General features: G+C 39.0%; 1 protein-coding gene across 1 annotated transcript in view; it reads left to right on the plus strand.

The window, feature by feature from the left end:
* IL13RA1 (interleukin 13 receptor, alpha 1) overlaps positions 1 to 25,954 on the plus strand; it is a 43,433-nt gene extending 17,479 nt beyond the window's left edge. Inside the window, exons 6-10 of the mRNA XM_012727273.1 lie at positions 3,508 to 3,555; positions 3,839 to 3,971; positions 7,021 to 7,117; positions 10,016 to 10,100; positions 23,581 to 25,954. Of these exons, the coding sequence (XP_012582727.1) occupies positions 3,508 to 3,555; positions 3,839 to 3,971; positions 7,021 to 7,117; positions 10,016 to 10,100; positions 23,581 to 23,673 (456 nt within the window). The 3' untranslated portion in view covers positions 23,674 to 25,954. The remainder of the gene's footprint in view (positions 1 to 3,507; positions 3,556 to 3,838; positions 3,972 to 7,020; positions 7,118 to 10,015; positions 10,101 to 23,580) is intronic.
* The last annotated feature ends 1,762 nt before the right edge of the window (positions 25,955 to 27,716 follow it).

Raw genomic sequence — 27,716 nt, forward strand, 5'->3', positions numbered from 1 at the left:
TAAAGCGTGGTCTTCATGTATTAGATTTTGACCAAGTATAGTTCATATAACATTTTGTGCATCATCATCAACTAATGAATTCTTGATGAATTGGGTTAGCTATACACACACACAACACACACACACACAAACCTTTTTACAAACTTTTGAACTCAAGAGAACACATACTATGAAACTTATCTGCCTGAATCAGAACTATAGTCTGTTTGGACTTAGTTCTGATTAGATACTTGAGTCTCATGTTCTCTTTCTTAACAGATGTTTGCCACCTGCTTCTTTCCCTAGATGCCATCAACTTTTTGTATGCTTGTTGATTTTGAGCATTGCTGGTTAGACCCTTTTCTCTTTTTTCTTTTTCTTTTGCAAAATGTTTTGAGCAATTATTTTGCCTGCCATCCCCCTTAAGAGGGGGGAGTGTGGTGGAAAGTGAACTGGAACCATCACATGGGGGCTGTGGTCAGAAGTAGCCTGTGACAGGATCGCAGAATAAGTAATGACTTGTCTTTGACCTTCCCCCATCACGGCCAGATATCTACTTGGGGCTCTGCGACTTTGTTTTCCCCTACCCACAAAAGTATCCTAGCAGCTGATTAACTGTGCAGGGGGATTGCATTTGAGCAATCCCAGAACCTGAAATTTACACAATGATTTGTGGCTTTGGAACTCACATATATCTGGGAGTTAATCTAAGGGAGGAAGGACTTCAGCCTCAACCTGATCCAGCAAATGGTAGTTGATACTTGTGATTCCCTAGAGGTTCTCTGATTCCAGATGGCCAGCAATGGGGTATTTTTATTTCTCTGCCTCTGTATGAACTATTGAGAGGCTGGCCCTTCCGCACTCAGTAGACCTTTCAGCTTTTCGCACATGTTGGTAGGAACCATTTAATGAATGGCATTATGTGTCAAAAATCGTAGCTATTTGCTCTAGTTTTTAGCCCATGTTTAAACCGGTCTTTCACTTTTTTCTAGATTTATTGAGGTATGATTGCAAATAAAGTTTGTATATATTTAGGCTGTACATTGTAATTATTCTTAAGGTATATAGTGTTATTATTTCACTTATGTATCTATTGTTAAATATTACTGTAATCAAGTTAATCAACACATCCGTCACTTCAGGTGGCAGTTACCTTTTTTTTTTTTTTTTTTTGGTGAGAATGATAAGATCTACTCTCTTCACAAATTTCAAGTATACCATACAGAATTATTAACTGTGCCACCATGCTGTACATTAGATCCTCAGAATTTATAATGGAAAGTTTGTACCTTTTGACCAACATCTTCCCATTTTCCATGTCTCCCAAACCCAGCCTCTAACAACTACCATTCTATGCTCTGTTTATATGAATTTTCTATTTCTATTTTTTAGAATCCACATAAGGTATACCATACAGTATTGGTCTTTCTGTTTCTTGCTTATTTTAATTAGCATAATACCCTCAATGTTCGCCCATGTTTTTACAAATGGCTGGCTTTTCTTCTGTTTTTTTTTTTTTTTTTAAATACCTGAATCATAATGCAGAGTGTATATATACCCCGTTTTCTTTATCCGTTCACCTGTGGATGGATACTTGGGTTTTTTCCATATCTTGGCTGCGATGAATGATGCTATAATGAACTTGGGGTTGCAGAGCTCACCTTGAGATACTGATTTCATTCATTTCCTTTGGACATATAATGAGAAGTGGAATTGCTGGATTGCATGGCAGAACTATTTTTAATTTCTTGAGGAACCTCCATATTGGCCACACCATTTTATAATCGCACAGTGTGCAAGATTTCCCTTTTCTCCACACCCTTGCCAGCATTTGTATCTTTCATGCATTTGATATTAGCCATTCTAAAAGGTACAAGATGACATTTCATTGTGTTTTGATTCATATTTCCTTGATATAATGATATTGAGCATCTTTGTTTTTTTAATACCTTTGGTTATAGGTTGGTTTTTTTAAGCTAAGCCACACATTTTTACTTACTGATTTTTGCTCCAGTTTTGAGCATTTTACCTTTTAGGAATTGAGTGTTTCTTTTACCTCAGATAACAAGTGACTTAATTAAATGTTTCATTTTTTTTTTCTCTCAACACTGTTCATTTTTGATTCCTTACATTCAACAATGGAAATTAGTCTGTTTTTTTTTCTTTTTAATATTTTAAATGTATAATATAATTTAGAAAAATTATACAGCTCAAAATGTGCAGCTCAGTGATTTTCACAAATACATTTCTCACATATGTAGCTAGCACCCTGGAAGCTCCCTTGTGGCCCCCTTTGGTAACTATCCTACCAAAGAGCAAATATTACCCAGACTTCTAACGTCATAGGCTATTTTTGTGGCCTCTTTTTGGTCTTTATGTAAATGGAATTATACAGAATGCACTTTCTGTGTGTCTGCCTTCTTTCATTCTCTGTAATGTTTATGAGATTCACTATTATCGTTGCTGTAGTTGTAGGTGGTTCGTTTTCTTTGCCTTCCATTCCATTCAGTCATACCCTTGATAAAATGTCCACTGATGGACATTGGTTAGTTTCCAGTTTTATAAGTAGAGATTTTATTAATATTTGCATACTATCTCTTAGTGCACATGTGTATACCTTTCTTTTGGGCATACATGGGTTATAGAGTTACACATGATTGTGTCTGATAGATGATAACAACTTTTCTAAATGGTTGTGCCGTTTTACATGCCTGCGAGCATAAATTGACAGTGTTAAGATGTTTAACATCCTCATCAATATTTGGTATTGTTTACAAGGTAAATGTATTATCTTGTGGATTTGTTTACATTTCCCTGGCAACCGTTGGAGTAGAGCACATTTTCATATCTTTATTGGCAACTTGAATATGCTCCTGTGAAGTGCCTGTTCACCTATTTTGCCCATTTTTCTATTAGGTTGTCTATCTTTTCTTTATTGAATTGTAGGCTGTATGTATCTATAGATAGTAAATATAAATATGTAGATATTTATATAGATATGCAAGTCCTATGTCTGAAATTACAAGTATCTCCTTCTCATTCTTTACATTCCCATTGTATTTTCTAATAGATGTCTTTTGTGAACAGAGATGTTTTTAACTTTAATACAGATGATTTTGTAAAAAAAAAAAAAATTACCTTATGATGAATGTTTTCTTGGCCCTGTTTAAGAAATATTTTCCTGCTCCAAAATTGAAAGATGTTCTCCTACATTTTCATCTAAAAGTTCGCTGTTTTATGCATTCATTTATTTTAACTTTCGCATGTCATCTGCAGTTTATCATCTGACATTGATTTTGTGAGTAGTGTGAAGTAGGGGTTCACACTATTCACTATTGAAGATTCTTTATCTTCCCTGCATGGATTTGTAATTGACTCAGAAAAAAACTGTTTCAAAAAACAATCTGCATTGTTTTGTTGTTATTGCTTTTAATGGGATAAAAGGAAACTGCTAGAAATGAATGATTGAATGATATAAAATATGGTCTTTTATACATTTTGAAATAATTCTTTTTCTCTCTTTTCAAGATTGAAGAGGCCAAATGTCATAATTCAGAATTTGAGGGAGACATGGAGGTCAGTAAATTCAACTTAAGCTATTTGGGTTTAAACTCATAAGGCAATTAGGGGTGTGGCAAGATGAACATAGCTTAAATTTGAACTGCTCTCAGGAAAACAAACTACTTTGCTATGTAGGTTATTGCCAACTTTTAATCCAGGAGTTAAAATCAGATAATTTAGATTGCAGTACAAGTCTTACTCATACACAAAATGTGGACAATAATTATATTAGGATTCAGAAGCAGAGAATGAGAATAGACTGGTAATATTCTTTGTGTATTTTTAATTTTATGTCAAGGAAACAATTTGCTTCATGATCCCTGGTGTTCTTCAGAATACTTTTCATACAGTCAGAGTAAGAGTCAAAACAAATAAGTTATGCTATGAAGATGACCTCTTCTGGAGTAATTGGAGTGAAGTGAAGAGCATTGGTAAGAGAAAAGGGTTCCGTTAAAATTCAATGCATGGAAACGAAACTGATGCAGAAAATATATGGGAGGAAAGTACTGTTCTGTATTCTTGATGTCAATTACAGAATACTCACAATCGAAATTTCTATTTAATTACTGTCAAATCAACCAGGGTCAATTTACAGTATTCAGCTCTTTGAAAATCTATAATCCAAATAGTGTTATCCTCTTCTATACTGTCTATGTCTTTATGAACAATCTTAATGTCTGATCTGGGGGTAGGGGGTGAAAGTGGGGGGAGAAGGCGCCAAATGGACCATGGTAGAGGATTGTTGGTGCATGAGTGGTGGACAGGGTGTGAAAGTATGTATTTGTAGAAGTTTGTATTTTAATCCTTGGAGCAGATATGAAGATGTAAGTATACTTTAACCTCAATAAACATAATATGGGAAAAAAGAGAGAAGACTGCCATGATTAAATTTGCAGATTGCTGTGTGCTGGTCCAGAATCAAGAGTATTACAGTGACCTGGATGGCATTTAATGACAACAACCTGCCTCAGTTTCATTCATTAACCGAGATTCTGAATAAGCTTTTATCAGTCTCAAGAACAAAACTGTAAAATCTGTGCTTTATGAATGTGTATGGATGGGTTCTATTTGACTAAGTCAAAGTGACTGAATACTGAAACCTTAAATATCCCCAAAAGGCATTTGCAGTCTTTGGCAACGGTGATAATGCAGCACATGGAACAAAGGCGTGCTGTGGGGTGCTTCACAGTGGTCTGGCTACATCAGAAGTGTGAGGCATTCCATTCTGGGAACCATTGCCACATTGGAATCATTCCTTGAAAGAGTAACAGGATATTGAAGAATCTTAAATTTTAGGGAGGAACAGTTGATGAAGTAAGCCGAGGGAATCATAATTGCTGAATTCTAATATTTGTGATAGTGTCAGAAGGAATAGACTATCCTTTCTGTGAGTCCATAGAACTTTCTAACAGCTGTCAAACAGTCAGAGAGATGGGCTGTTCAGGTAGACAATTTCTTATTAATTAAGAGGGTGCATAAACTGTGTCCCAGGTATGATTATATTCATTACCTATTGTTGCATTACAAATTACTCCAAAATTTAGTGACTTAAAAAATACACTGAACATCTCACAGTTTCTATTGATGAGGATTCTGGGCATAGTTTAGCTAGGAAACTGGTTCAAGTTCTCTGATGAGATTACAGGCAAGTTTTCAACTGGAATGGCAGTCTCACCTGAAGGCTTGACTACGACTGGAGAATCCACTTCCAGGCTCATTGGTATGGTTAAAAAGCCTTAATTCCACTCTGGCTGCTGGAAGAAGTCTGTAGCAGGTTGACTCACAGCCCCCCACAAGACATGTTCAAGCCCCAACCCCAGGTCCCTATGAATGTGACCTTATGTGGAAATAAGAGTTTCGGGTGTAATCAAGTTATGATAAGGCCATCGGGCTTAGAGTAGGGTCTCCTTCCAGCGACTAGTATTCTAACAAGAAGAATAGAGGATATATAGAAACACAGAGACCCACAGACACATGGGGTGGAAGACACCGGTAGAGATTGGAGATGCAGCTGCAAAGTAAGGAATACCACAGATTTCTGCAACCCATTGGAAATGAGGAAGGGCAAGGAGAGGCTCTCTGGAGCTTTCTGGGGGATCATGTCCATGCAGATACCTTGATTTTGGACTTTTAACCTCCAGGACTGTGGGAGTTTACTTTTCTGTTGTTTTAAACCAACTTGTGTATGGTAATTTGTTTCAACTGCTCTAGGAAACTAATTCAGAGACCTCCCTCTGTTCCTTGCCACCTTGGTTCTCCCGACAGGGCTGCCGCAGGACATGGCAGCTGACTTCTCCAAGTGAGAGGCACCTAAGCAAGAAAGAGTGATTGAGAGAACCTGTATATGGAAGCCACAGTCTTGTATAACCTAATCTCAGAAAGGAAATCTCCTCACGGCTGCTCTTCAGGTCTTTACAAATGAGTCAGTTAGTTTCAAAGAGAGGAGATTACATTAGAGGATGAATACCAGGAGCCAGGAATCGTTTGGGATCACCTTAGAAGTTGCCTAACACTGCAACTAGGCCCTGATGATACATGCTTTCTAGATGTTTCTACCATAGTGGGAATGATGAGTACAAATAGATGTAGGACATTCTTTGCATTGGGTGTAACCATTCAGTTAAGGACCCCTTTTCAGATTGGACAGTGCTGCATTTGAGGCTTGATTCCATCACTTGTTAAATGCTTCTGGATAAGTCACTAAGCCTCTCTGAGCCTTATGTTTCTCGTCTGTATATGGGAGATATAATTTTCTATTTCTATGGCATAGATATAAACATGCAAAAGCAGACGGTAATGTATTATCCATATAGTAGCTGCTTGATTAAGAGTAATAGTGGTAGTAGTGATCACCAGTTTTCAAAGACTGGTAAGTGACCAGTAAGAAAAGATGGTGACTCTTAATGAGCTGACATGTTTAACAGTTATAACATCTTTGTTGAGAGTATTTGAAAGTAGTTAGCATATCCCAATTTCAGATAACCCTTAATCTATATTCTTATCCTTGCCATTTTAGGCACCAAAACAGGACTTTTTTTTTCACTATTAAGATAACAAAGGATAAGATCATTGAGAATTTTGGAAAATCATTTACGATAGAGAGCAGAAATATCTGTGGTCTCACTAGTCTCATATAACAATTGCTTAGTTTCTTTTTTAAAAAGATTTATTTATTTATGCATACAGAACTGGGATACAGGCCAAAGGTGCAGGGTGGTGAGAGGATTCACCAGACAGTGGGGAGCAGAACAGGCAGATCTACGAAGTGCACTGCTGAGGGGAGCAGTGGATGGGTCAGGAGAGGTCTGCAGGGCCACGTGGATCACCTCTATGACCGGGGATCAAACTCGCACTGCAGTGGCTGTGGCCAGCTTGCAGTGCTGCCTCCTAACTCGTTGCACCACCAGGGAGGACCCTGCTTGGTTTATTTCTAAAAAGGCTTGATTTCTCATGTCTTTCTATTTGATTCTCATTTGCCAGGTACAAAGACCAATTCCACACTATACATAGCCATGTTACTCACCATTCCAGTCATCGTTGCAGGTGCAATCATTGTCCTTCTGCTTTATCTGAAAAGGTAAGGAGCTGCTCAGGCAGGCTTCCCGGGCTCAGCTGGCCTGCTTGCTGGGGTATTATTCTTTGTGCTGGCCTTTAACCTATTCCCAGTGTATGAGAAACATTGACCAATAAGTGGTTTGGTGGTATGGCAAGGCAGAGAAGTAATGTTATCTGGCAGGGGAAGTGTTGGATTCGTTGCCCACTGCTCTCCTGAGGCACTGCTCTCTTTGCATATGTCTAGATTGTTGATAGGCCCTATGGTCAGTCTTCTTTCAGATGGAATGAGGTTTTAGAAGTGAAGACCCTTAGTCATGAAGTGACTTCTCTAGTATCAATGCAAAACACATTGCTTTTTAAGGCTATAGGAAAGAGGATTTCAAGCTGTCTCTTCTAGAGGGTACACGTTCCTTGGGAATATTTTGCTTTATCTCACCACAGGACCTTCTTTGATGCTTTTATTTGCTCTTGCAGTAAATATCTAAAGTTGGAATAAGATTATTAAGCCGAGTCCAGAACCAATTTTTTTTTATTTCTATATTTGTTCAACACGTGTTTATTGTGTACTGTTTATATGCCAGGCACTATTCTAATAGTGGGGCTACCACAGTGCCCAGGACAAAGCCACTATCTCTGTCCTAAATAATTAATACTGTGATTTCACACAGTGAGTAGTAAAGTTGAGGAGAATAGGAGGATGAGAATTGAGCAGGAAGCTTAGTAAGTGATCAGCTCAATTTATGTAGGACGGTCAGGGACCATCTCTGAGAAAGTGACATTTGAGGAGAGACTCACAGTAAAATAGTGAGTCATTCAGATATTTGAAGAAAGAACATTCAGGCCAAGGGAAAAGCAGGTGAAAAGTCCCCATAGCTGGTGTGAGCTTTGCGGCTCATGTTGGAGTAGCGTGTGAAAGCTGGGGAGTGACAGGCAATGAGTCAGGACAGGTGGATGGGACCGCATCATGCAAGCCATGGCAGGAAATCGAAGTTTTATCATAAGCACGATGATACTGGAGATAAGCACGGGAAGTACTGGAGAGTTTTATGCAGGGAAGGGATGTAATTTACTGTCTTTTAAAGATTTATTTTATTTATGCATCTAAGAACCAGAGGCCAGAGTTGTGTGTGTGTGTGGGGGGGGTTTGCGGTGTGGGGGTGAGAGCAATGAGAGGATTCACCAGGGACAGAGTGGGGAGCAGAAAAGGCAGATGGACTGAAATACACTGCAATGGGGAGCAGCGGGAGAGACAGGAGTGGTCTGCTGCGCCATGTGGGTCACCGCTGTGGCTGAGGATCGAACTTATGCTCAGTGGCAGTGGGCAGCTTTATTCATAGTTCTGCGACTTAACCCCTTGCGTCACCAGGGAGGTCCCTGTGATTTATTGTTTTAAAAAATCACTGGAGTTGCTGAGTGAAGAATTGACTTGGGTAAGAATGAAAGCAGGTAGATGAAGTAGGAGGCACTGTGGTGTTTGGGGGCAACGATGCGGGGAACGTGAGCTAGCTTGTTAGCAGTGGAGGTAGGAAGAAGTGATGAACTGTGGAATATATTTTGACAGTAAAATGAGTGGCTCCTTATGTGGCACTGTGGGCAAAACTAAAGATTCAAGGATAGCTCAGATTTTTAGATTCTGCAACTGAGGTAATGCTGGGGCCAGTGACAGCAATGGAGAAGATTGTGAGATGAGCTGGCTTTGGGGAAAAGTGAGCACTTTAATTTTGAATATGATAAGTTGGAGATGCCTGTCAGATATCCTGGTAGAGATGCTATCTAGGTAGCTGTGTACATGCATCTGGAGTGGAAAGGAGAGGTCTGGGCTGGAGAAAGGGTTTTGAGAGTCCCCACCTGTGAATGCATTAAAAGCCTGAATCTGATAGCATGTGCTCATAAAGTGAGGGAGATAAGACTGAGGCACACCAGTGTTTAAATCCTGAAAGATTAGGTAGGTCCGTCCATCAAAGGCTCCATCGTGAAGAACAAAAAAGAAACATACCTAGTTCTTGGAAGATTTTATTTTTTCAAAATGATAAACAGTAAGCTCTATTATAAGTAAAGCATCTAAAAATAAAAATAAATTAAGAAAACTCCAGTTCTTCAAATGACTATTTCCAAAGTGTTAAAGTACAGTTTAAAGAAATAAACACGTTCAATCACATTGTTCTCACTTAATTTTTATTTATGCATACAGAATTGGGGTATAGGCCAGAGATGCAGGGGGTGAGAGGATCCATCAGAGACAGAGTGGGGAGCAGAACAGGCAGATTGATGAAATACACTGCTGAGGGGAGCAGTGGGTAGGTCAGGAGAGGTCTGCCTCGCCATGTGGGTCAGCTCCCTGGCTGGGGGTCGAACACATGTTGCAGTGGCTGCGATAGCTTCATAGTGCTGTGCTTTAACCTATTGCACCACCAGGGAGGGCCCGTTCTCATTCAATTTCAAAACAACTTTTGGGAGCACAAAAAAGTTCATTACTATTAATATTTTCCCTTTGTTATTGTCTTCAAAAACAAAAAAGTAAAGCACCATTATTATTTAAACGATACGGTATCACACACACCCCCGTAAGTATGGGAAGGGGTGGATGTGTTCATTGACTTGATTGTGGTGATCATTTCACAGTGGATACATATATAAAAACATCACTGTATGCCATAAATTTATACAGCTGCTTTTCTAGAAAAAAATTAAATGGCAGAGTATAGTCTGTCTTGTTGGCTCCCTTTGCTGCACCCGCACTTGATGCTCACAGGGCATCAGTTTCTCAGCTTGTTTTAGAAATGTCTTCACAGCTTGCTTCATCAGTAAAAATGGCTCATGTGTCTTGTCTTGCCCAAGCTTCCTTTAAATATGACTAGATTTAAGGAGGAGGCTCCTGTGGGCTAGAAGATTGATTAAAATTATCTCTATTTTCTTGCAGGCTTAAGATCATTATATTCCCTCCAATTCCTGATCCTGGCAAGATTTTTAAAGAAATGTTTGGAGACCAGAATGATGATACCCTGGTGAGTACTGACTCCAGGGGGTTCAAAACTGGTTTGGTTTGTGGGGAGACTATGGGACTTTTAGAAATATTGGCAAAATACATGTAACAGAAATTTTACCATTTAAGTGTACAGTTCAATGGCTTTAAGTACTTTTATAATGTTGTGCAGTCATATCACTGTTTCTGGAACTTTTCATCATCCCTAGCAGAAACTATGTCCACAAAACAATGAATTCCCATACTCCCATACCTATAGCCCCTGGTAGCCTGTCTCCAATTCTCTGTCTCTGTCAATTTGCCTATTCCAGGTATCTCATAAAAGTGGAATCATACTATATTCATCCTTTTGTCTCTCGCTTTCACTTAGCATAATGTTTTGAAGGGTCATCCATGTTGTAGCATGGAGCAGAATTTAATTTCAAAGTTAGCCATTTTAAAATAGTTTATTTAAAAGATTCAGGAAGAGGTGCTTTAAAATGTTGTCGTCAGATCAAGCACACCATTGAAGCAGTCCTAGAATACTTTCCCCACCTTGTCTCGCGGGGCTTCCTTCTCTCTCTGGGGTAGGAAACATATTTATTTCACACACAGGCATGGGAACAGGAGCTGCCTTCATGGAATGGGCTCATCAGGCAGAGCTTCTGACTTGTGGATAATTTTTAGATTTTTTATTTGGGGAAATGTAAAGATAGGTTAAATAATTGCAATAGATTTTGTTTGTGCAATTGCCTGGAAAGCTGGCCATGGAAGGAGAGCAAAGACATCCCAGCTGTTAGAGCTAGTTTGCTGAGACTCTCACACTGGCATTTGTGCCTGGAAAATAGATTTGATGGGACCAAAAGTGTTTGAGGTGTTGTGATAAATACATTCACACAAATAAAATATTTGACTCTAAGTGAAATAAATACAAATATTACTGTGTATATTATAAAATTCGTAAAAAAAAAAAAAAGATGTAACAGGGCAGCTCATTTAGGAAAGTAGCACAACATAGTAGATAATGGCCTGGCTCTGGAGTCAGATTGTCTGGATTCAGATCTCTGTGTCGTTTACCGTGTGTTTGACCTGAGGTAACTTTCTGCTCGCTCTGTGCCTCAGTTTCCCCTTTTGTAAAGTGGATATAATGATAACCATGGCCTCATAGTTTTGTTATTTGGTTTAACACCAGAAAAAACCACTTAGCATGCTAGCACTATTGATTTGTGTATTTATTTTGAATTGAGGTGATACTGGTTTACAATGCTGTTTGTGATTTACAAGTATAGGGTCTTCCCCCTTCAGGTGTTGTCACCACACCACTCCCACCACCAAAGCATCTGTGGGCCTCCACCATAGTCCATTGTACTCCTTCCCCTACCCCCTCCATAAGCTTCCACTCTACAGTCAGCTTTCTAGTGTTTGTATGGGGCTACTTCTTCAATAAGCCATGATCACAGACAGTGATAACTCGGCCAGAGCTTGTGGGGTAGGGTTCACTAGGCAGGTAGGTCCAGAAGTCGGGTGCCTGGTGTAAACATAGCTGTGACTAAGGTGAATGTGGCCCTCATGGCTCCTCAAGTTCAGTTGAGTCACACTCAGCTGGAATGCATGTAAGAATGTAGATTCCTAGAGCCTGCTTCCAAAAATTCTAATTCAGCAGGACTGGGATGAGCTTCAGGAACCTGTGTACTTAAGGAGCCCACAGATATTTCCTATCTTGAGGAGCACACTTTGCAATAACTACTTTAGAAATTTTCTTAGGATTACCCCATCTCTTTCTTCATTTCACCAGCTACTGCAGTGGATGTTGGTCACTGTAAATTGCGCAATCTACCAATAATTAATCAGTTATTGCCTATGTGCATAGGCAATATTTGAGTGTTTGTTTCTGGTCCCTTATTGAATCCTCACAACCACTCTGTGTTAGTACCATTGTGTAGTTGAGGAAATGCAGCCTCAGTGTAGTTCAGAAACTTTACTGTGGTCACATAGCTAGTGGGCAGTAAGGTGGGATTTGACCCACCACTGTAATTTCAGAGTTTCTCTCTCTCCACTACGCTACATTGCCCCTTATAAGACAGAATGTCCTCAAGAACCTCACCACTGTCTCAGAGTTCTGTATGATACAAGTAGAAGGTTTGCATAGAAGAGTGCTGAGAAAAACATTTGAAGTCACATCATGGCTTATCTGGAGAAGAATCAAGAATATTATTGGGATAGTCAGCTTGAGGGAATCGACTAGAGAGGGAAGCATCCGCCTGGTCACAGAGTGGGAACCTAGTCCTGAATTTGTCCCATAGAGATTTTGTTTGGTCAGAGTGCTGTATTTAGAAGTTTCCCATTTGAAATATTAAGCAGGACACGACACAATCCAAATCATCTCAGTCCCTAAAATACGGTTTCACACGCTGACCTGATTTGCCAGACTCCTGAAAGACCATTGAGTTTGCTATCCTCTTAGCAGAATGAAGACTAGTCAGAATACTATGAGAGAAATCTGTGAAAACACATTCGGACTCATTAAGAGATTTAAGACATGCCAATCAAAGCATTAATGAAGTACACATCTTCAAGCAAATAAATTTCTCAGCAGTAAGAGTCCAGTGGTACCAAGTAGGCCTGTAAAATGATGTATATCCTTTCTGGAAGGCAACTGGGTAAAATGTAACAAAAGCCTTTGACCCTATAAATTACACTTTTAGGAAATTATTTTAAGGAAAAAATCCAGCAATGGCACAAGAATGACTAATGCAACATTTGTTTCTATGTGAAAAATTAGAAACTAAAGAAACAACAAACAAGATGCTAGTTTTTAGAAAGTTGAGTTTTTAAATCATTTGATATTAAGACAAATATTTCATGATAGGAAAATGAAAAATATATAGTATATTACAATCCTGATTTTCTAAAAATGCATTAATGCATACATAGCACTGCAAAGGGAAGGAAATGGGTGAAAATGATCATCTGTGAGCACAGGGATTATGGAGAGTTGATGCTCTCTACCTTGCTGAAAAGTCTCCAGATTGCCTTTAACAAGCATGTATTACTTCGATAATGAAAAGAAACCCCATACAAGTCATTAAGGGAAAAGAGAATCCTGTAGACATACAGGTCTGAGAGATAGTTAGGAACTTGAACATAGGTGGTAGCACAGATTGATGCAAGAGACATTATTAAAGGAAACTCATTAGGACTTGGTGACTCTGTGGGCAGTGAAAGGTGGAGGAGTCAAAAATAAGCTCAAGATTTCAAGCCTGCGTGATAGCGTGAATGATGGTGATATTGGCAGCAAAATCAGATCAATTATCTTTCTCACAGATGGGGAAATTGCTTTTTTCCAATTTGCTGTCTAGAGGATAATAGGTTGTCCCGATGAGTCAGATAATTCTATAATTTAGCGAGGTGGATATACTGAGAAGATGGACCACTAAACGTATTAAATGTTTTTGTTTGTGTTGGCTGCAGGCCATTAAATAAAATCAGTCTTCAAAACTGAAACTTTAATAAAATGCCAGACAGGGGAAAGGGTAATAGAACAAATTTTCAAGTTTGCTTTAAAAAAAAAAAAAAAAACAATTTATTTATGCATCCAGAACCTGGGGTACAAGCCAGAGGTGCAAGTGGGGTAAGAGGTTTCACCAGAGGCAGAGTGAGGAGCAGAGCAGGCAGATTGACGAAGTACACTGCAGAGGGGAGCAGCAGGCGGGTCAGGAGAGGTCTGCCTCACCATGTGGTCACCTCCGGGGCAGGCGGGAATAGAACTCATGCGGAAGTGGCTTTAGCTTCTCAGTGCTATGCTTTAACTCGCTGCGCCACCAGGGAGGGCCCCTCAAGTTTGTTTTTTAGCCAAATGAATAATCTGCTTTCTGTACATGGCAACCACCCTCACAAGTTAAAGTATGAATGCAGCAGCAAGACTCACCTTTTACTTCTAGATCATGAAATTATCAAATAAACATGACCCCAGAAGTCATCTAATGAGATGGATGCTTCCATGTTTATTTTATGTTTAATTGTAAATTTTCAAAATTCTAGATTCTAGTGTTGCCTCCTCACTAGAGAGAGATGGGGACACTGGGGGCCAGAGAGAAATTTCTCAATGACAGTCACATAGAGAAGTAATTGTATTGCCCGGACCACAACACATTGTAGCTCATTTACTGCCTCCTAATCCAAAGACATCATCCATACCCGCTTAAATGCTTACTTCTGACACACTGCGCCATCAGTAGTGGTTCTTTAAAAAAAAAAAAAAAACGTATTGAGGTGTGGCCACTAACAAATTAATCTTCTGTATAGTTTTCCTTAAGGTTTCTAGTGTTTTGACACTGTTTTGTTCATCGCTGTAGTAACATTTTGGCCAACAGCGTATCCTCCTGCCGCTTTGCTGTTTGCCTCTTCTTCGTGACTAATTGGGCTGCTGGCCATGCTGGTGGTGGTGTTGGCGGGGAGCAGTACAGCGGGAATTGCTTCTCCTCTGCATCTGCATTTCTTTTCCATCCATAAAGAGTCACTCCCTCTTCCTTCAATTCTTGGAATCCAGTTACATTTTCTATACTGTGCCAATTTTGCATTCCTGATTGGAAAGTAGTTTTTTAAATTGGAAGTGAACTCCAAAAACCGCCGAATCCAACCCCCCCCCATTATGTAATTTTGTGAACTTCAGTTTGTATTTTTAAAAACTAAGAATGTTCTCCTACATAGCCAAAATAGCATGACTTTAAAAACTATCATTTTTAAATTAATATATTTTTCACACGCACCGTTGTTTTTGTACAGTATCTGACCTCTCCCCTCAGATATGGTCCCATAGTTCTCCAGAAAGCACAGTGTCCGTGATCCATGGCCACCACCCTTGTGCTCCTCTGGCCTGATTTGTCCGCTTCCCTCCCCTCCCGTGCTGAATGCCTCAGATCTCTAAAAGTATTCATTTCTTAATATCTTCACACACCATCCCATATTTGGAGCACTCCAGCTGTCCTAATTGTCAGGAGACAGATACTCTCTTTCCTGTTGTCCCATCTCCTAGTGAGGCTGAGACTGAGCACTATTTAAGGTGATAACGTGTCCTCTCCCACCATCTGCACTTACTTTCTCCCCTACCACCTGAAGATAATCTGTATGGCATTTTATTGGCATCCTGTCAGCTCTTTAACGATTGCTTTTTATGCCAGTTGGTATCCTCCCTTGAATCAATAATTTCCTCAGGGGTTGTGAAAAGGTGCTTTTCTTCTGATCTATCATTTAATCTGTGCTTTTCTATAACGTGCTTCCTTCAGTCATCAGTTGCTTCTGCCTTTCAGATTCTGCTTAGAAAGGCAGGGTACATGCTTAATTCTTCCTCTTGACTGATTAAATTTTAACACGTTGTGTTGGTGAACAGCCACTTCAAAGAATACTAAATGAGTCCTCCATGCTACATTCAACTTGTTCTTTTTAAGCTGCAATGATTTTTAAGGCTTGGGGGCCTACAATTCATCTTGTACAACAATCTATTGTGAATGTTGATCTGAAGAAGACGGGGCATGTAATTAGTTGACTTGTATACAGAATGTCAGTGTTTTGTGTAGTGTTTAGGTACATGAGACTCAGTTCACTTCTGTGGAAAATGCACTGTGAGAAATCTTGAAAAAAATCTTAAATTAAAACTTGATGTTCCATTATACTCTGAAGTTTATTTCTTTAGCATGCAGAATCCTATATAACATACTGTTTTTCAGGATTAGATGAAAAACAACCAAAAGCCAGTTGTGTTAACCTCTAAACACTGCTTTTTTTTTTTCATCTGTGATGTTTTGTCATCCTTGGACATGGCTGTGTTGCTGATTACCTTGTTTAAAAAATTGGCAGTATGAGAATTGAATTACAGACTGGTCATTTTATGGATTTATCTTTTTCTACAAGTCGTTTTAAAATTAGACTGACACATAATTTCACAAAATGGAATAATAGGTCAGAGCCTTTGCATTTGTTCCTTTCGCCGTACACAGGCATATTTATAGTGCTCGGAAAAAGGTCACGATGCTGACGAGGGGTGAAAATGACAGTAGTCTGAGTTTCAGGAATGGGAAGAAAGGCCACTGAAAGATTAATGTATTCTTGGACGCTTCTGCAGCTGTGTCTACCTCAGTAAAACACAGCCTTTGCATGGGGACTGATGACCATAAACCAGTGAAAGTTCATGGTACATTTTTAAAAATTAAAATATTTTCTTCTTTGTCTTTTAAAGGCAAGTTATAGCTTTGTAGTGAAGTGAATTGTATACATAATGCCAAAAAAAATCACGGTTAATCCCATCATCTGTTATAACCATTGTTAATATTACATGAACAACATAGAAAGTCAGAAGTACTTTTTAATGGAATAATAGCAACAACAGACTGCCAATAATAATAATAGTTCATACTTACTGAACTTCTGCTATGTCTAGTCAGGTTTCCCAGCACATCCCTCATTACTTTGAACCCATCCTTCAGTAGGTATTAACTCCATGATGCAGGTGAAGAAAATGAGGTACCAGTTACACTGCCTACTATATAGCAGAGCTTAGGGTACAAACATAACTAACAGGAACTCAGATCCCAACCCTGCCATCAGATTTCCTGTGCACATTTTATTTCTTTTAAAAAAAGATTTACTTAGGCCCTCCCTGGTGGTGCAGCGGGTTAAAGCACAGCACTGAGAAACTAAAGCCACTTCCGCATGAGTTCGATCCCGGCCTGCCCCGGAGGCAACCACAAGACGTGGCAGACCTCTCCTGACCGGCCCGCTGCTCCCCTCAGCAGTGTACTTCGTCGATCTGTCTGTTCTGCTTCCCGCTCTATCTCTGGTGAATCCTCTCACCCTCCGCATCTCTGGCCTGTACCCCAGTTCTGTATGAAAAAAAAAAAAAAGATTTACTTATTTATGCATACAAGAGTTGGGGTGCAGGCCAGAGGTGTGGGGGTGAGAGGATTCACCAGAGACAGGGTAGGGGGTGGGGGAGAAGAGAAGGGGAGCAGCGGGTGAGACAGAGAGGTCTGCTGTGCCATTTGAGTCAGCTCCCTGGTGGGGGATCAAATTCGTGCTGCAGTGGCTGTGGACAGCTTCATAGTGTTGAGACTTAAGCCCTTGCACAACCAGGGAGGCCACTCCTGTCCACATTGTAAACCAACAGATTTTTCAGATTAATTTTATTTGAATTTAACAGTTGAGAACAATGCAGATGGAGGGACTAAATGAATTTCTCAAATTTTGACAAATTTTAACTATAATTTAATCATAATTATTTAAATATAGGTTTTATTCATTATATAAATATACTCTAGTTATATTTATTTTATCAATAATTATATTTAAATTCCAGTTTCCATTTGAAAAATTATAAAATATCTTTTAATGATTTTTAATGATTATTGAAAAAAAATGATCCCCCTAATCCGGCCCATTTTTAAAGTTGTTCAGTGCCAACATTGTCAACATACTCAATTTCCACCCTGCTGGTCCTCATGTAGTCTGTATGTTGATATCTTGGCCAGTTATTTGGGTTGTTTGGAGTTCTGAACGTTTGCTTATTTTAGGAAGAATTTTGGGACTAACAATACTTACATACACTCTGATGTATGTACATACATTAATAATTGAAAATCATTTTAGGTAGACCTAAAATCCAGGCCTCACATTCTTGCCTTGGGTATCTTAAATATGTCATCATTTTCTTCTGGCATAAAATGTCCAAGTCTTCTGACAGTATCATTTTCTTTCTGTCTTAAAACACATGGGGCACAACTGAGATGGGAAAATGCACAAAAAAATATGTAAAAATAAACTAATACAATAAAAAAAAAAAACATGTGGGGCAGCTGTCCTGCCCACCTGTGCTGTGCAGGCTTCTTTTCATGAACCTTCTATACAGGCATCTCTCCTTTTTTCTTTCTCCTAGCCCTAAAAAGCCTATCCTTTTAAAATGCAAAAAAAATCACTTCGTCTCTTCCCTGGTTGTCAAAAGTTTTTTTTTTTTTTTTCCTTCAGAGTCTAGTCATTTTTTCAGAGTATGTCTCGTGGGTGATGATCATTCTAATTTGGCTTTCTGGGTATATGATGGGTCTTGCAGCCTGCCATTTCAGATCTATTTCAGTAAAGTTTACTTCATTTATTATTAGACTTCACTTTTTCCCATCCCTTTGTTTTCCTTGCCTCATATTTTTGTCACATTCTTTTGAATAAACTTCATTTCTTTTTGATAAAAAAATCCTCCTTGTCATCTTCTGTCTAAACTATTGTATGTTTTTATTGATTTGCCCCTCTAAGCTTAGTCTTTTCTGAAATGATTGTTTTCTTTCACTCCTAATTCCTTCACAAGCTTTTAGCATGTCATGTTTCTGTTCTTCTCCATTTTATATTCTTCCATATCATGTACATTTTCTCATACGACTTTTTCTTAATGCATTTTAGCTAGTTGTGAAATGTTTGATAAAATTTTTTATTTAATATTTTGTGGCTGTATCTTTCTGGCAAGTTTTAATCCTGTTGATTTTTTTCCTTTTAAATTATTTTTATGAGATACTGCTAGTTTACAACATTGTATATAATTTAGGGGTGCAATTTCATACCTCTTCAGATGTATGTTACCATCCCTCACCCACCACCAAAAGCACCCATCGTCATCCTCCACAGCCCACTGGGTCCTCTGCATTCTTTGCTCCCTCCCTCCACCTCTCCATATGGTAACTTCAGTTTTGCAGTCAGATTTCAAAGGTCTGTTCTGGTTTTTGTCTGTTAATTTGTTTTGTTTCATTATGTTCCACATATGAGTGAATTCATTCACTATTTGTCTTAATCCTTCTGACTTATTTCATTTAGCATAATCTCCTACCATTCCATACATGCTATTGCAAGTGGTCATGAGTTTATTTTTTATACAGATGTGTAGTATTCCATTGTGTATGTAATGTGCTACATTTTTTTAATCTACTCATCCATCATTGAATACAAGTTGTTTCTGTAACTTGGTTATTGTAAATAGTGCTGCAGTGAACATAGGAGTGCAGGCATTTTTCAAATTCATGTTTTTGCATTATTCAGGCAATTACCGAGGAATTCCTGGATCACAAGGTAGACCTATTTCTAATATTTTGAGAAACCTCCTTAGTGTTTTCTGTAGAGGCTGGACCAATTTACATTCCCACCCAGTGATGTATGAGGGTTTCTTTTTCTCTGCATTCTCTCCATCACTTGCTGATTTTTATATGAAATTAGTTTCCATGAAGTTTGAGAAGGAAGCCTGATTTAAAATGGTTTTCCCCCTAATTTCATGTCTGTGGTCTTCAATCTTCCTCTGTTTTTGACAACTGTTCACAATTACAGTGAATTCCATTTTAAAACATCTGTCCTACCTGTCTGCCTCCTCTATTTTGATCTGGATTTTTCCTCTTGTTCCTATCCTGGCCAGACGGAATCTCTTCCCACCTCTTTCTCCATAGAGTAGGATTTTGCCCTGGAAGAAGGGAGTTTTGGATTATTTTGAGAGTTGGAGCTCAGGCAGCTATCAGGTTATTATCATGGATTCCTTCAACACAGTTACTATTTGAATGTACAAACTCCTCCTAGTCTCAATTGTTCATAAATTAGCTTGCTAACTTTTTTTTTTAGCTTGCTAAGTTTTTAAGTGAGTTTTTTTAGAATTCTCAGATCTATGTGATGCCCTCTTGATTTCTCTCTCCCTACTCTTTTATAACAGACACCATTTTGCTGTTGTAGCTATCTCTAATTTGTCCTTACTAACTCATAGCTTTGAGCTCATTGGAGATCACAATCATCTGATTTTTATAGATTGTGTCTGTGCATTTTGGCTTGCTTTTCCCACTAATTTTTCTACTTATTTTTTTTAAGATTCATTTATTTATACAGAACTGGGGTACAGGCCAGAGATGCGGAGGGTGAGAGGATTCACCAGGAATAGAGCGGGAAGCAGAACAGGCAGATCGACGAAGTACACTGCTGAGGGGAGCAGCGGGTGGGTCTGGAGACGTCTGTGGCACCATGTGGATCTCCTGCGGGGCAGGCGGGGATCACTCATGGGAAGCGGCTTAAGCTTCTTAGTGCAGTGTTTTAACCCACTGCGCCACCAGGGAGGGCCCTACTTATGGTTTTTATAGTGGCATTTTGAGAGATTCAGAAACTATATTTGCAACCCCCACCTTCCTCCCAGGATTCCTCTGTAAACTACTGACTACGGCCAAATCTCACTTTCTCCACTTGTTTGTGCACATCCTGTAGCTAAGAATGGTTTTATACTTTTAAGTAGTTGCAAAAATCTAAAGAAAAGTGCTATGTCTTGGCAAATGAAAATTATATAGAATTCCAATTTCTATGTCCATACATAAAGTTGTGTTGGAACACAGCCATGCCTATTTTCATATTATCTCTGGGTTATTTTATATTGTAACAGCAGAGCTGAAGTATTGAGACAGAGACAATGTAGTCTTTAAAGTTGAAAATATTTACTATTTGTACATTTATAGAAAAAGCTTGCCAATTCTAGTCCTATAATAGCTTTCTGAATGCAGCAGTGTTTGATGATGTGGATATAACATAATGTACTTAACCAAGTCCTTGTTATGGAACACTTGGATGAATTCTGAGTTTCATTACTATGGGCATCATTTCATAGTCAATATCAGAATATATATTTACTATTTTGTTGGGATAAGTTGTTACAAGTAAGATTGCTAGATAAAAGAAACATATATACATTTTAAACACTTTGATTGCTATAGACAAATTGGCATTCAGAAAGGATATACAGGTTAAAGATCTACTAATGGATTACAGGTTAAATAAGTTATGATATGTCTATGCAATGAAATATTTTGCAGAAGTTAAAGAAAATGAGGTAGCTCTGTTTTACTGATTATAAAAATGTATATGCTGTTGGCCTTCCCTGGTGGCGCAGTGGGTTAGGACAGAGCACTGCAAGCGAACCACAGCTGCTTCAGTGTGAGTCAGCTGCTTCCGTGTTAGTTCGATACTTGGTCCTGGAGGTGACCCACATGGCGCGGCAGACCTCTCCTGACCCGCCTGCTGCTCCCTTCAGCAGTGTACTCACTCCCTCTTCCTGTTCTGCTCCCCACTCGTGTCTCTGGTGAATCCTCTCATGGTTCCTGTACCGCTGGCCTGTACCCCAGTTTTGTATGCATAAATAAATAAATCTTTTAAAAATGTATATGCTGTTAAATTAAGCACACTGGTTTCTCACGTAGAACCTGATTCTGTCAGATTAATAAAGTGGGGCTTTGGAATATGCACGCTTTCATTGTCTTGAGAAGCATAGGTTGTATCAGCTTCTCTCCACCTGCCAGTAGAAAGTCTGAATGATTGTTTTGCCATGATTTTGCCAATGTGAATGTGTCTGTTTTTTAAAAAGAATTTGTCAATTTGATAGATGAGAAAAGGTCATCCTGTTTGAATTTTATGTATCAGTTTTTAGATTTTTTTTATATGTTCATTGGTTCATTGGTTGATTCTTTTGTGAAATTCTTGTTTATTGTCCAGTTTTCACCTCCAGTATTTATCATTTCTTTCATGGTTTATAAAATTGTTTTTATTAATCTTTTGGATTGTCATCTATGTTTGCTTTGTATTGCTCTCAGGGTGATAAATAATGTGTAATTTTTTCTTCTTTTTTCTGTTGTCAAATCTTCCCCTGTTTTCTGTGTGTAGAAAACCCTCTTATCTTGGATTTCTATAACTTGCCCAGTACATTTTTTATTCTGTCTTTTGACAGTGAGGTCTTTAATCCATGGGGAATTTAACCATCGAGGCTGTGAGATAGAGTCTAACTTTTATTTTCCAAGTGCTTATTAGCCAGTCGTTCTAGTGCCAGTTACTGAATAAAGCTTTTATTTCAAGGTTACATACTTTTTTCTGACTGTTTTCCATTCCCTTGGGAAAATACATGGGAGTGGCATTTCTGGGTCATGTGGTGAGTGTATGTGTTGTTTGATAAGAAACTCCCAGGCCCTTTTCCCTTAGTCTGGTTATTCCACATCCTTGGCAGTCCTTGGAATTGCCAGTGTTTCCTATTTTAACCATTCTACTAGGAATATCATGGTTAAATAACTTAGCATAATTTGCAAATTTTAAGCAGTGTTTCCCAGCTCATCCCTCCACACCTCTCTAAGGCCAGCTGCTCCTGACTTTCTTAGGCCCTCCCCTAGTGCGCAACCTGAAGCAGCTGATTCGCCACTGTTCTTGTTTGTTTTTCTTCTTCTTGCTGCCCTTTCTATGCTTGTGGAACCATAAACCATTAGAGGAGATAAGGAGTTTTGAAATAATCTAGTGCAGAGGTCGGCATACATTGTTTTGCAAAGGGCTAGATAGTAAATACTGTTGACTTAGCAAGCTTCTGGGCTTCCACCAAAGCAATTTAGCTCTGCTTGTTGCAGCATTGAAACACCAGTAAACAATATAGAAACAAATGGGTATGGCTATGTGACAATAAAACTTTATAAAAGCAAGCAGCTTGCTGGATTTGGTCTTTAGGCCATCATTTGCTGATTCCTGGTGTAGCCTACTCTTTTTATTTTACAGATGAGGAGACACAGCTCAGATTCCACTCTTTCCCTTGATTTATGAGTAGGTGCACTTAAATTCAAGATGTGCTTACCTTACACATAATTCCTGGTTCTAGCAAATGATATTACAAGAAGCTATTAATACAGGGTCTTCAAAACTTGAACTGCATTAAGACTTTTAGATTTTTTATATATTGCCATTCTACCTGGATGCTAGTAGACTTTTTGAGTCTACATCTCTGGAGCAATGGTGACATTTTAATGGTAAGGAAATAGAGATAGAAACTGCTGAAGCTCGAGAAACATGCCAACTTTTTTTTCTTCTTCTTCAAAAGTCTTCGATTCCAATTTTGGAGGTGTCCCAATGTGTTTATCTCTTGAGATAGCCACTGAACATCATATAAAATCTCATGCTTAGATGGAGCTGGAAGGGATCATGCTTAGTGAAATAAGTCAGAAAGAAAAAGAAAAATACCGGATTGTTTCACTCATAGCAGGAGCATAAAGGACTGGGGGGAAAAATAATAATAATGAACAACTATATACCAGAGACATTTTATGGGGATGGATTGGGGAATGGGATCAAAAATGGGGGTGGGAGAGTGCACGGGACTATGGTGATGGCACTCAGGTGAATTGTTGATGGAAAGCCCACTGGGATTACCACTGAGATGGAAAACAGCACAAAATGATGGGAAAGTAAACTATTATAATTAAAAAATCTGATGCATTCCCCTCCTTAATGTTAATTTCTGATTGTTTTGTTTCACTAAATTTTCAAATAAATGATGATTCTTAGGTCAATATAAAAGAAAAAGACAAAGACCAAAAAAAGCCCCACAAAACGTAACAGGAAAACATATCCCATACTCTCATGGTTCCACCCCCCCAAACCTAAAAATACATATTGACTCTGGGTACTCAGAAACATTAACAATGTTTGTGGTTTTTCTTCCCTTCCAGCACTGGAAGAAGTATGATATCTATGAGAAGCAAACCAAAGAAGAGACTGACTCAGTAGTGCTGATAGAAAACTTGAAGAGAGCCTCTCAGTGATGGGGATAATTTATTTTAACCTTCAATGTGACCTTCTAGAGATTCATCCCATTCTCCATTTGTTATCTGGCAATTGGTTAAATGGAAACTGAAACTACTGGACCATTTAAAATAGGCAGCTCTTAAGAGCCCCGTATCTTTAAGTTGAGTGCGAGAAACATAATGGGCCCTTTGGAGAAGAGAGCTGACTTATATTCCCTTTGAATTATAAAAGCAGACGAGACTTGCCTAAGCTCAAACTAGAGGACAAAGCAAAAAATGATGATGGCAGTAAAGTTACTCTTGTCAAGAGTCGTGACAGTTTCCTGAAGGTCTATGCCTGCTTTGTATTCTTTGTGTCAGAATATGCGAACAAATTTACTTCATGGAGGAATTAATTCTGGGTGCCAATGCTTCACATGAACCTTGAGTCACAGAAAACATCTAGCAAACTGTCATCTGTTGTTTGGGGTCCCATCGAGCGAAGTCTGTGGCTGTTAAAATTCTTAACAATTTAGAGTCATCATCCCTCTCAGCAGTGTTTCCCTCTACTTTGAAAGGCGCCTCTGATGGTGATGGCTACAGAAACAACAGGCAGCTTCTTCCTCATCTGGACCATCCAAGGCCACTGCTGGCTTTTCTCAGAGAATGGCTCATCAGGCGTTAGAGCTGGAAGGACATAGTCTCTAATCTCTTTTCTTCAGCCTCTGTTCCTCAAATCAAGTACTTACTATGTGTCTAGATTGTGCTGGGCCCCAAGTGTGAGGTGAGGTTGCTTTCAAAAGGATTGAAATCTAGTTGGGACTCCTCAGTTCTTACCATTTTCGTTATCTTCCCTTGGGTCATGTTTTTAGACCTTTCAACTCCCCAGTACCCACACATTTCTCCATTCCCTACCCCCTTCACCTTTTACAGTGCACTGTAGCTTTTCACCTTTCATTAGATAATAGAATAAATAGAAATCTGCTTAGAACACCTAGAAGAGCAGGGGGTAATTTGCATCTCAGGAAAAGTGTGAATAGACTGAGAAACAATAACTAATTCTTGCATATTTTATAACTTCTGGATGAGTCTGCATTTGCTTGAAAATTGTTGGCTTTTACAGATTTTTCTACGCATTTTCCAAACAGAAAGGAAGTATTATCTTCGTCTAGAACTTTTTTTGATTTGCTTGAGGAGAAAAAAGAAAAGTTCTATCTTTATTTTTTTCTTTATAGTATTGAACCCTACAGTTCTTTGTTTTCTGTAACACATTTTTACATATGTTAAAGTTCTCAGGCATCTCTCTTAAATAATTCCCATTATTTAAAATAAGTTTCAGAATATGGTTTGAGGTTAAACAAAATGTTTTTCCAAAATCAGTTTTGTCATTAGTTGATGTTTAACTTTCACAAATATCTGCCCTTATTTTCTCGTTGGTTCCAATCAGGTCATCAGCATCTCAGTCAGAACATCTGTGAGGCTCTTTTTGAAGGTTCTTCCACCATCCGTGGCTCTGCTCCTTGCCTCCCCTCTGGTTTGACAGTATGTCGTGACTCCTAGTTATGGAGGTCTCCAGCATCACATCCCTATACAGGGTCTAACTAGCATCATACAGGTCTCACCATTCTTCCCAGGTGAAGTTCACAACCATATCCTGAAATGTAACCGCCCCTGGAGACTTATTCTTTGTCTGTTGCTCTTAGAAACACACTCTGGAAGGATTCTGGAAGCAGAACTGGGAGAGAAGGCAAATGGCACAGTCACGAAGATCTAGTGTGGCTCACTCCTAGGTTTTAGGTGTCACTATCCAAAGCTCTTTGCACGTCAGCCCCCTCAACCTAGCTCAGGTTTCCTGAAAGGTGGGCTGAACTGCCAGCAGCACCCAGTCTTCCACAGCTTCTGGAGGAGGTGGTATCATCCATTGTTGTTCACTCTGGGCAGAAGCATCAAACTGGTTGTCCATGCGGAGCTAGGATGGTATCCGTCCTTTGGCTCTTTGGCTTTGCTCTGAACGGCTAGCCAGAAGGCTCAGGTCCCGGGTTATCCACAGGTAGCATTCTTACTCAGATGCTGTGCTGTCTCTTCATGCTTCATTGGAGCTACATTCAGGGACACAGGTCACACTGAGTCAGCAGCAGCCTAGTCCACAAAAGGTTATTAGTAGGTTTCCTATTTGCATTAAAGGCAGCATCCAAGGCTCCAGTGTTGGCATAATTTTTTATTTCCTGCATATGTTAAGGCTCTATTTTTATGCAATTATACAACCTAGCTATGTATATGTTATGCATGGATATGCATATCCATGTATGTGTATATATACATATATATCTCCATACATACATACGTGTGTGTGTGTGTGTGTGTGTATATATATATATATATATATATATATATTTTCCCTCCTGCTTGCTCCAAATTTAAGAAAGTATGAAAAGGAAAAGCCTCTCCCAATATTTCCTTATACACACACAGACTCAGAATACTGGTAGGAAATGGAGAACTTTATATTACAAATTCTCCAAACATTTTCACCCTTTTGCATTAATAAAATGAAGCTACTCACAATTTGTGCTCTCGATGGGATGGAGATCAGAGGTCCCCACTCTCTACAGGTTGGGAAAAAATGGTGACCTGCATGTACCACTGCTGGGGAGCACTGCACTCTGGCTTTTGTGAGGAAATGGGGGTGTGGCAATGCTAGGTGTAAAGGTGTTTCTTTGTGCTTTAATTTTTGAGGGCACACTGAGACTAGAGTCAGGCTTAGTGGGTTTTCCACTTTGTTCTACTGTTTGCTAGAAAGAACATTTGGTTTCCCTTAGTGGGAATATTACTTCCTAACCAGGTCTTTTGTAATGCAGAGAAACAAAACACCTAAATGCCTCACCCAAGGCCATTTCTAGTGTTAACCTATTTAAGTTGCAATGTGTGTGTGTGGGGGGGGGACTTTGGTATTCCATTTCCCAAACAACCATCCAGGCTGATAGTCACACAGCCAGGAGATGGGGAAATTGTATCTTGTGTTCATCTTCCGCTTTTAGCAGTAAAATTGTTGAGATAAAAGGGGGCAGTGAATTATGAGGGTATCTGTGGCTGTTTTATAATTGCTGAGAAGTGATCTACAGGTCTTGGGAACCCTTTGATATACTTTAATACACCCGTGGGTCTCCTGTTTACCTGTAGGAAACTACTGTGTTTATTTACTATTTTATATCTAACCTACATAGATTTGTCCCTCCACCCCACATACTTAAGTAAACCCACTGTAAGTGTGGTCATTTCTCTGTATTCAGATAACTTCTTCTGGGCACTGAAGGGATTCATGGAACATGTCAATAACATTTTTGGTAATAATGTCTCTAACTAAGGATTATTTTGTTTAACTTCTTATAAAAAAGCTTGAATAAAATAAATATTGTCTTTTTGTATGTCACCCAAATGTTTTCCTTTGGCCTTATTTTGGGGAAAAACACGTGTTGTAAAGAGAGGGTGGGAGGGAGAAACTTGGAGTTAAGAGAATAGCTATTGTGAGCAATTTCCTAAATAGCTATTTTATTTTGTTTCTCACTCGTTTCCCTTCTGTTCTCAGTATAGCTATGTTTTCTGGCAATGGCATGTAATTGGTTTGAATATTAGCACAACCTTTGTAAGTAGTAACTAAAGGGACCTATGTATTTGATAAATTAGTTATAACAACAGAAATTCAGAAAGTGGTCCTTTCTAAGATTAAGGTTAAGATAGAACACAGTAAATGGAGATTGTCCTGGGATAGATGTTGGGGGAAACTGGTTATACATTAATCATATCACCAGGTTAGATCTGACCCCAAGAGATCAGCCTCCAGTATCTCTCCCCTTAAGAGTGTTATGGTTTTATATTTTCTATAACTACAGGAAAATTTGAAAACCATGAGAAAGACCACATTTGCTAATTTCCCTGAATCTTTTTCAGGATCCAAACCCTAGGGTGTGGAGGCCTCCCTCATGATGCAAGTGTTAAATTCTCACCACTATCAAGCTAATGCCAGACACTAGGCCTGAGTTTGATCCCTGGCCAGGGAGCTGACCCAGATGGCACAGCAGACC

The sequence above is a fragment of the Condylura cristata genome, unplaced genomic scaffold, assembly GCF_000260355.1.
Source record: "Condylura cristata isolate star-nosed mole 26May11 unplaced genomic scaffold, ConCri1.0 scaffold00019, whole genome shotgun sequence".
Classification (NCBI taxonomy): Eukaryota; Metazoa; Chordata; class Mammalia; order Eulipotyphla; family Talpidae; genus Condylura; species Condylura cristata.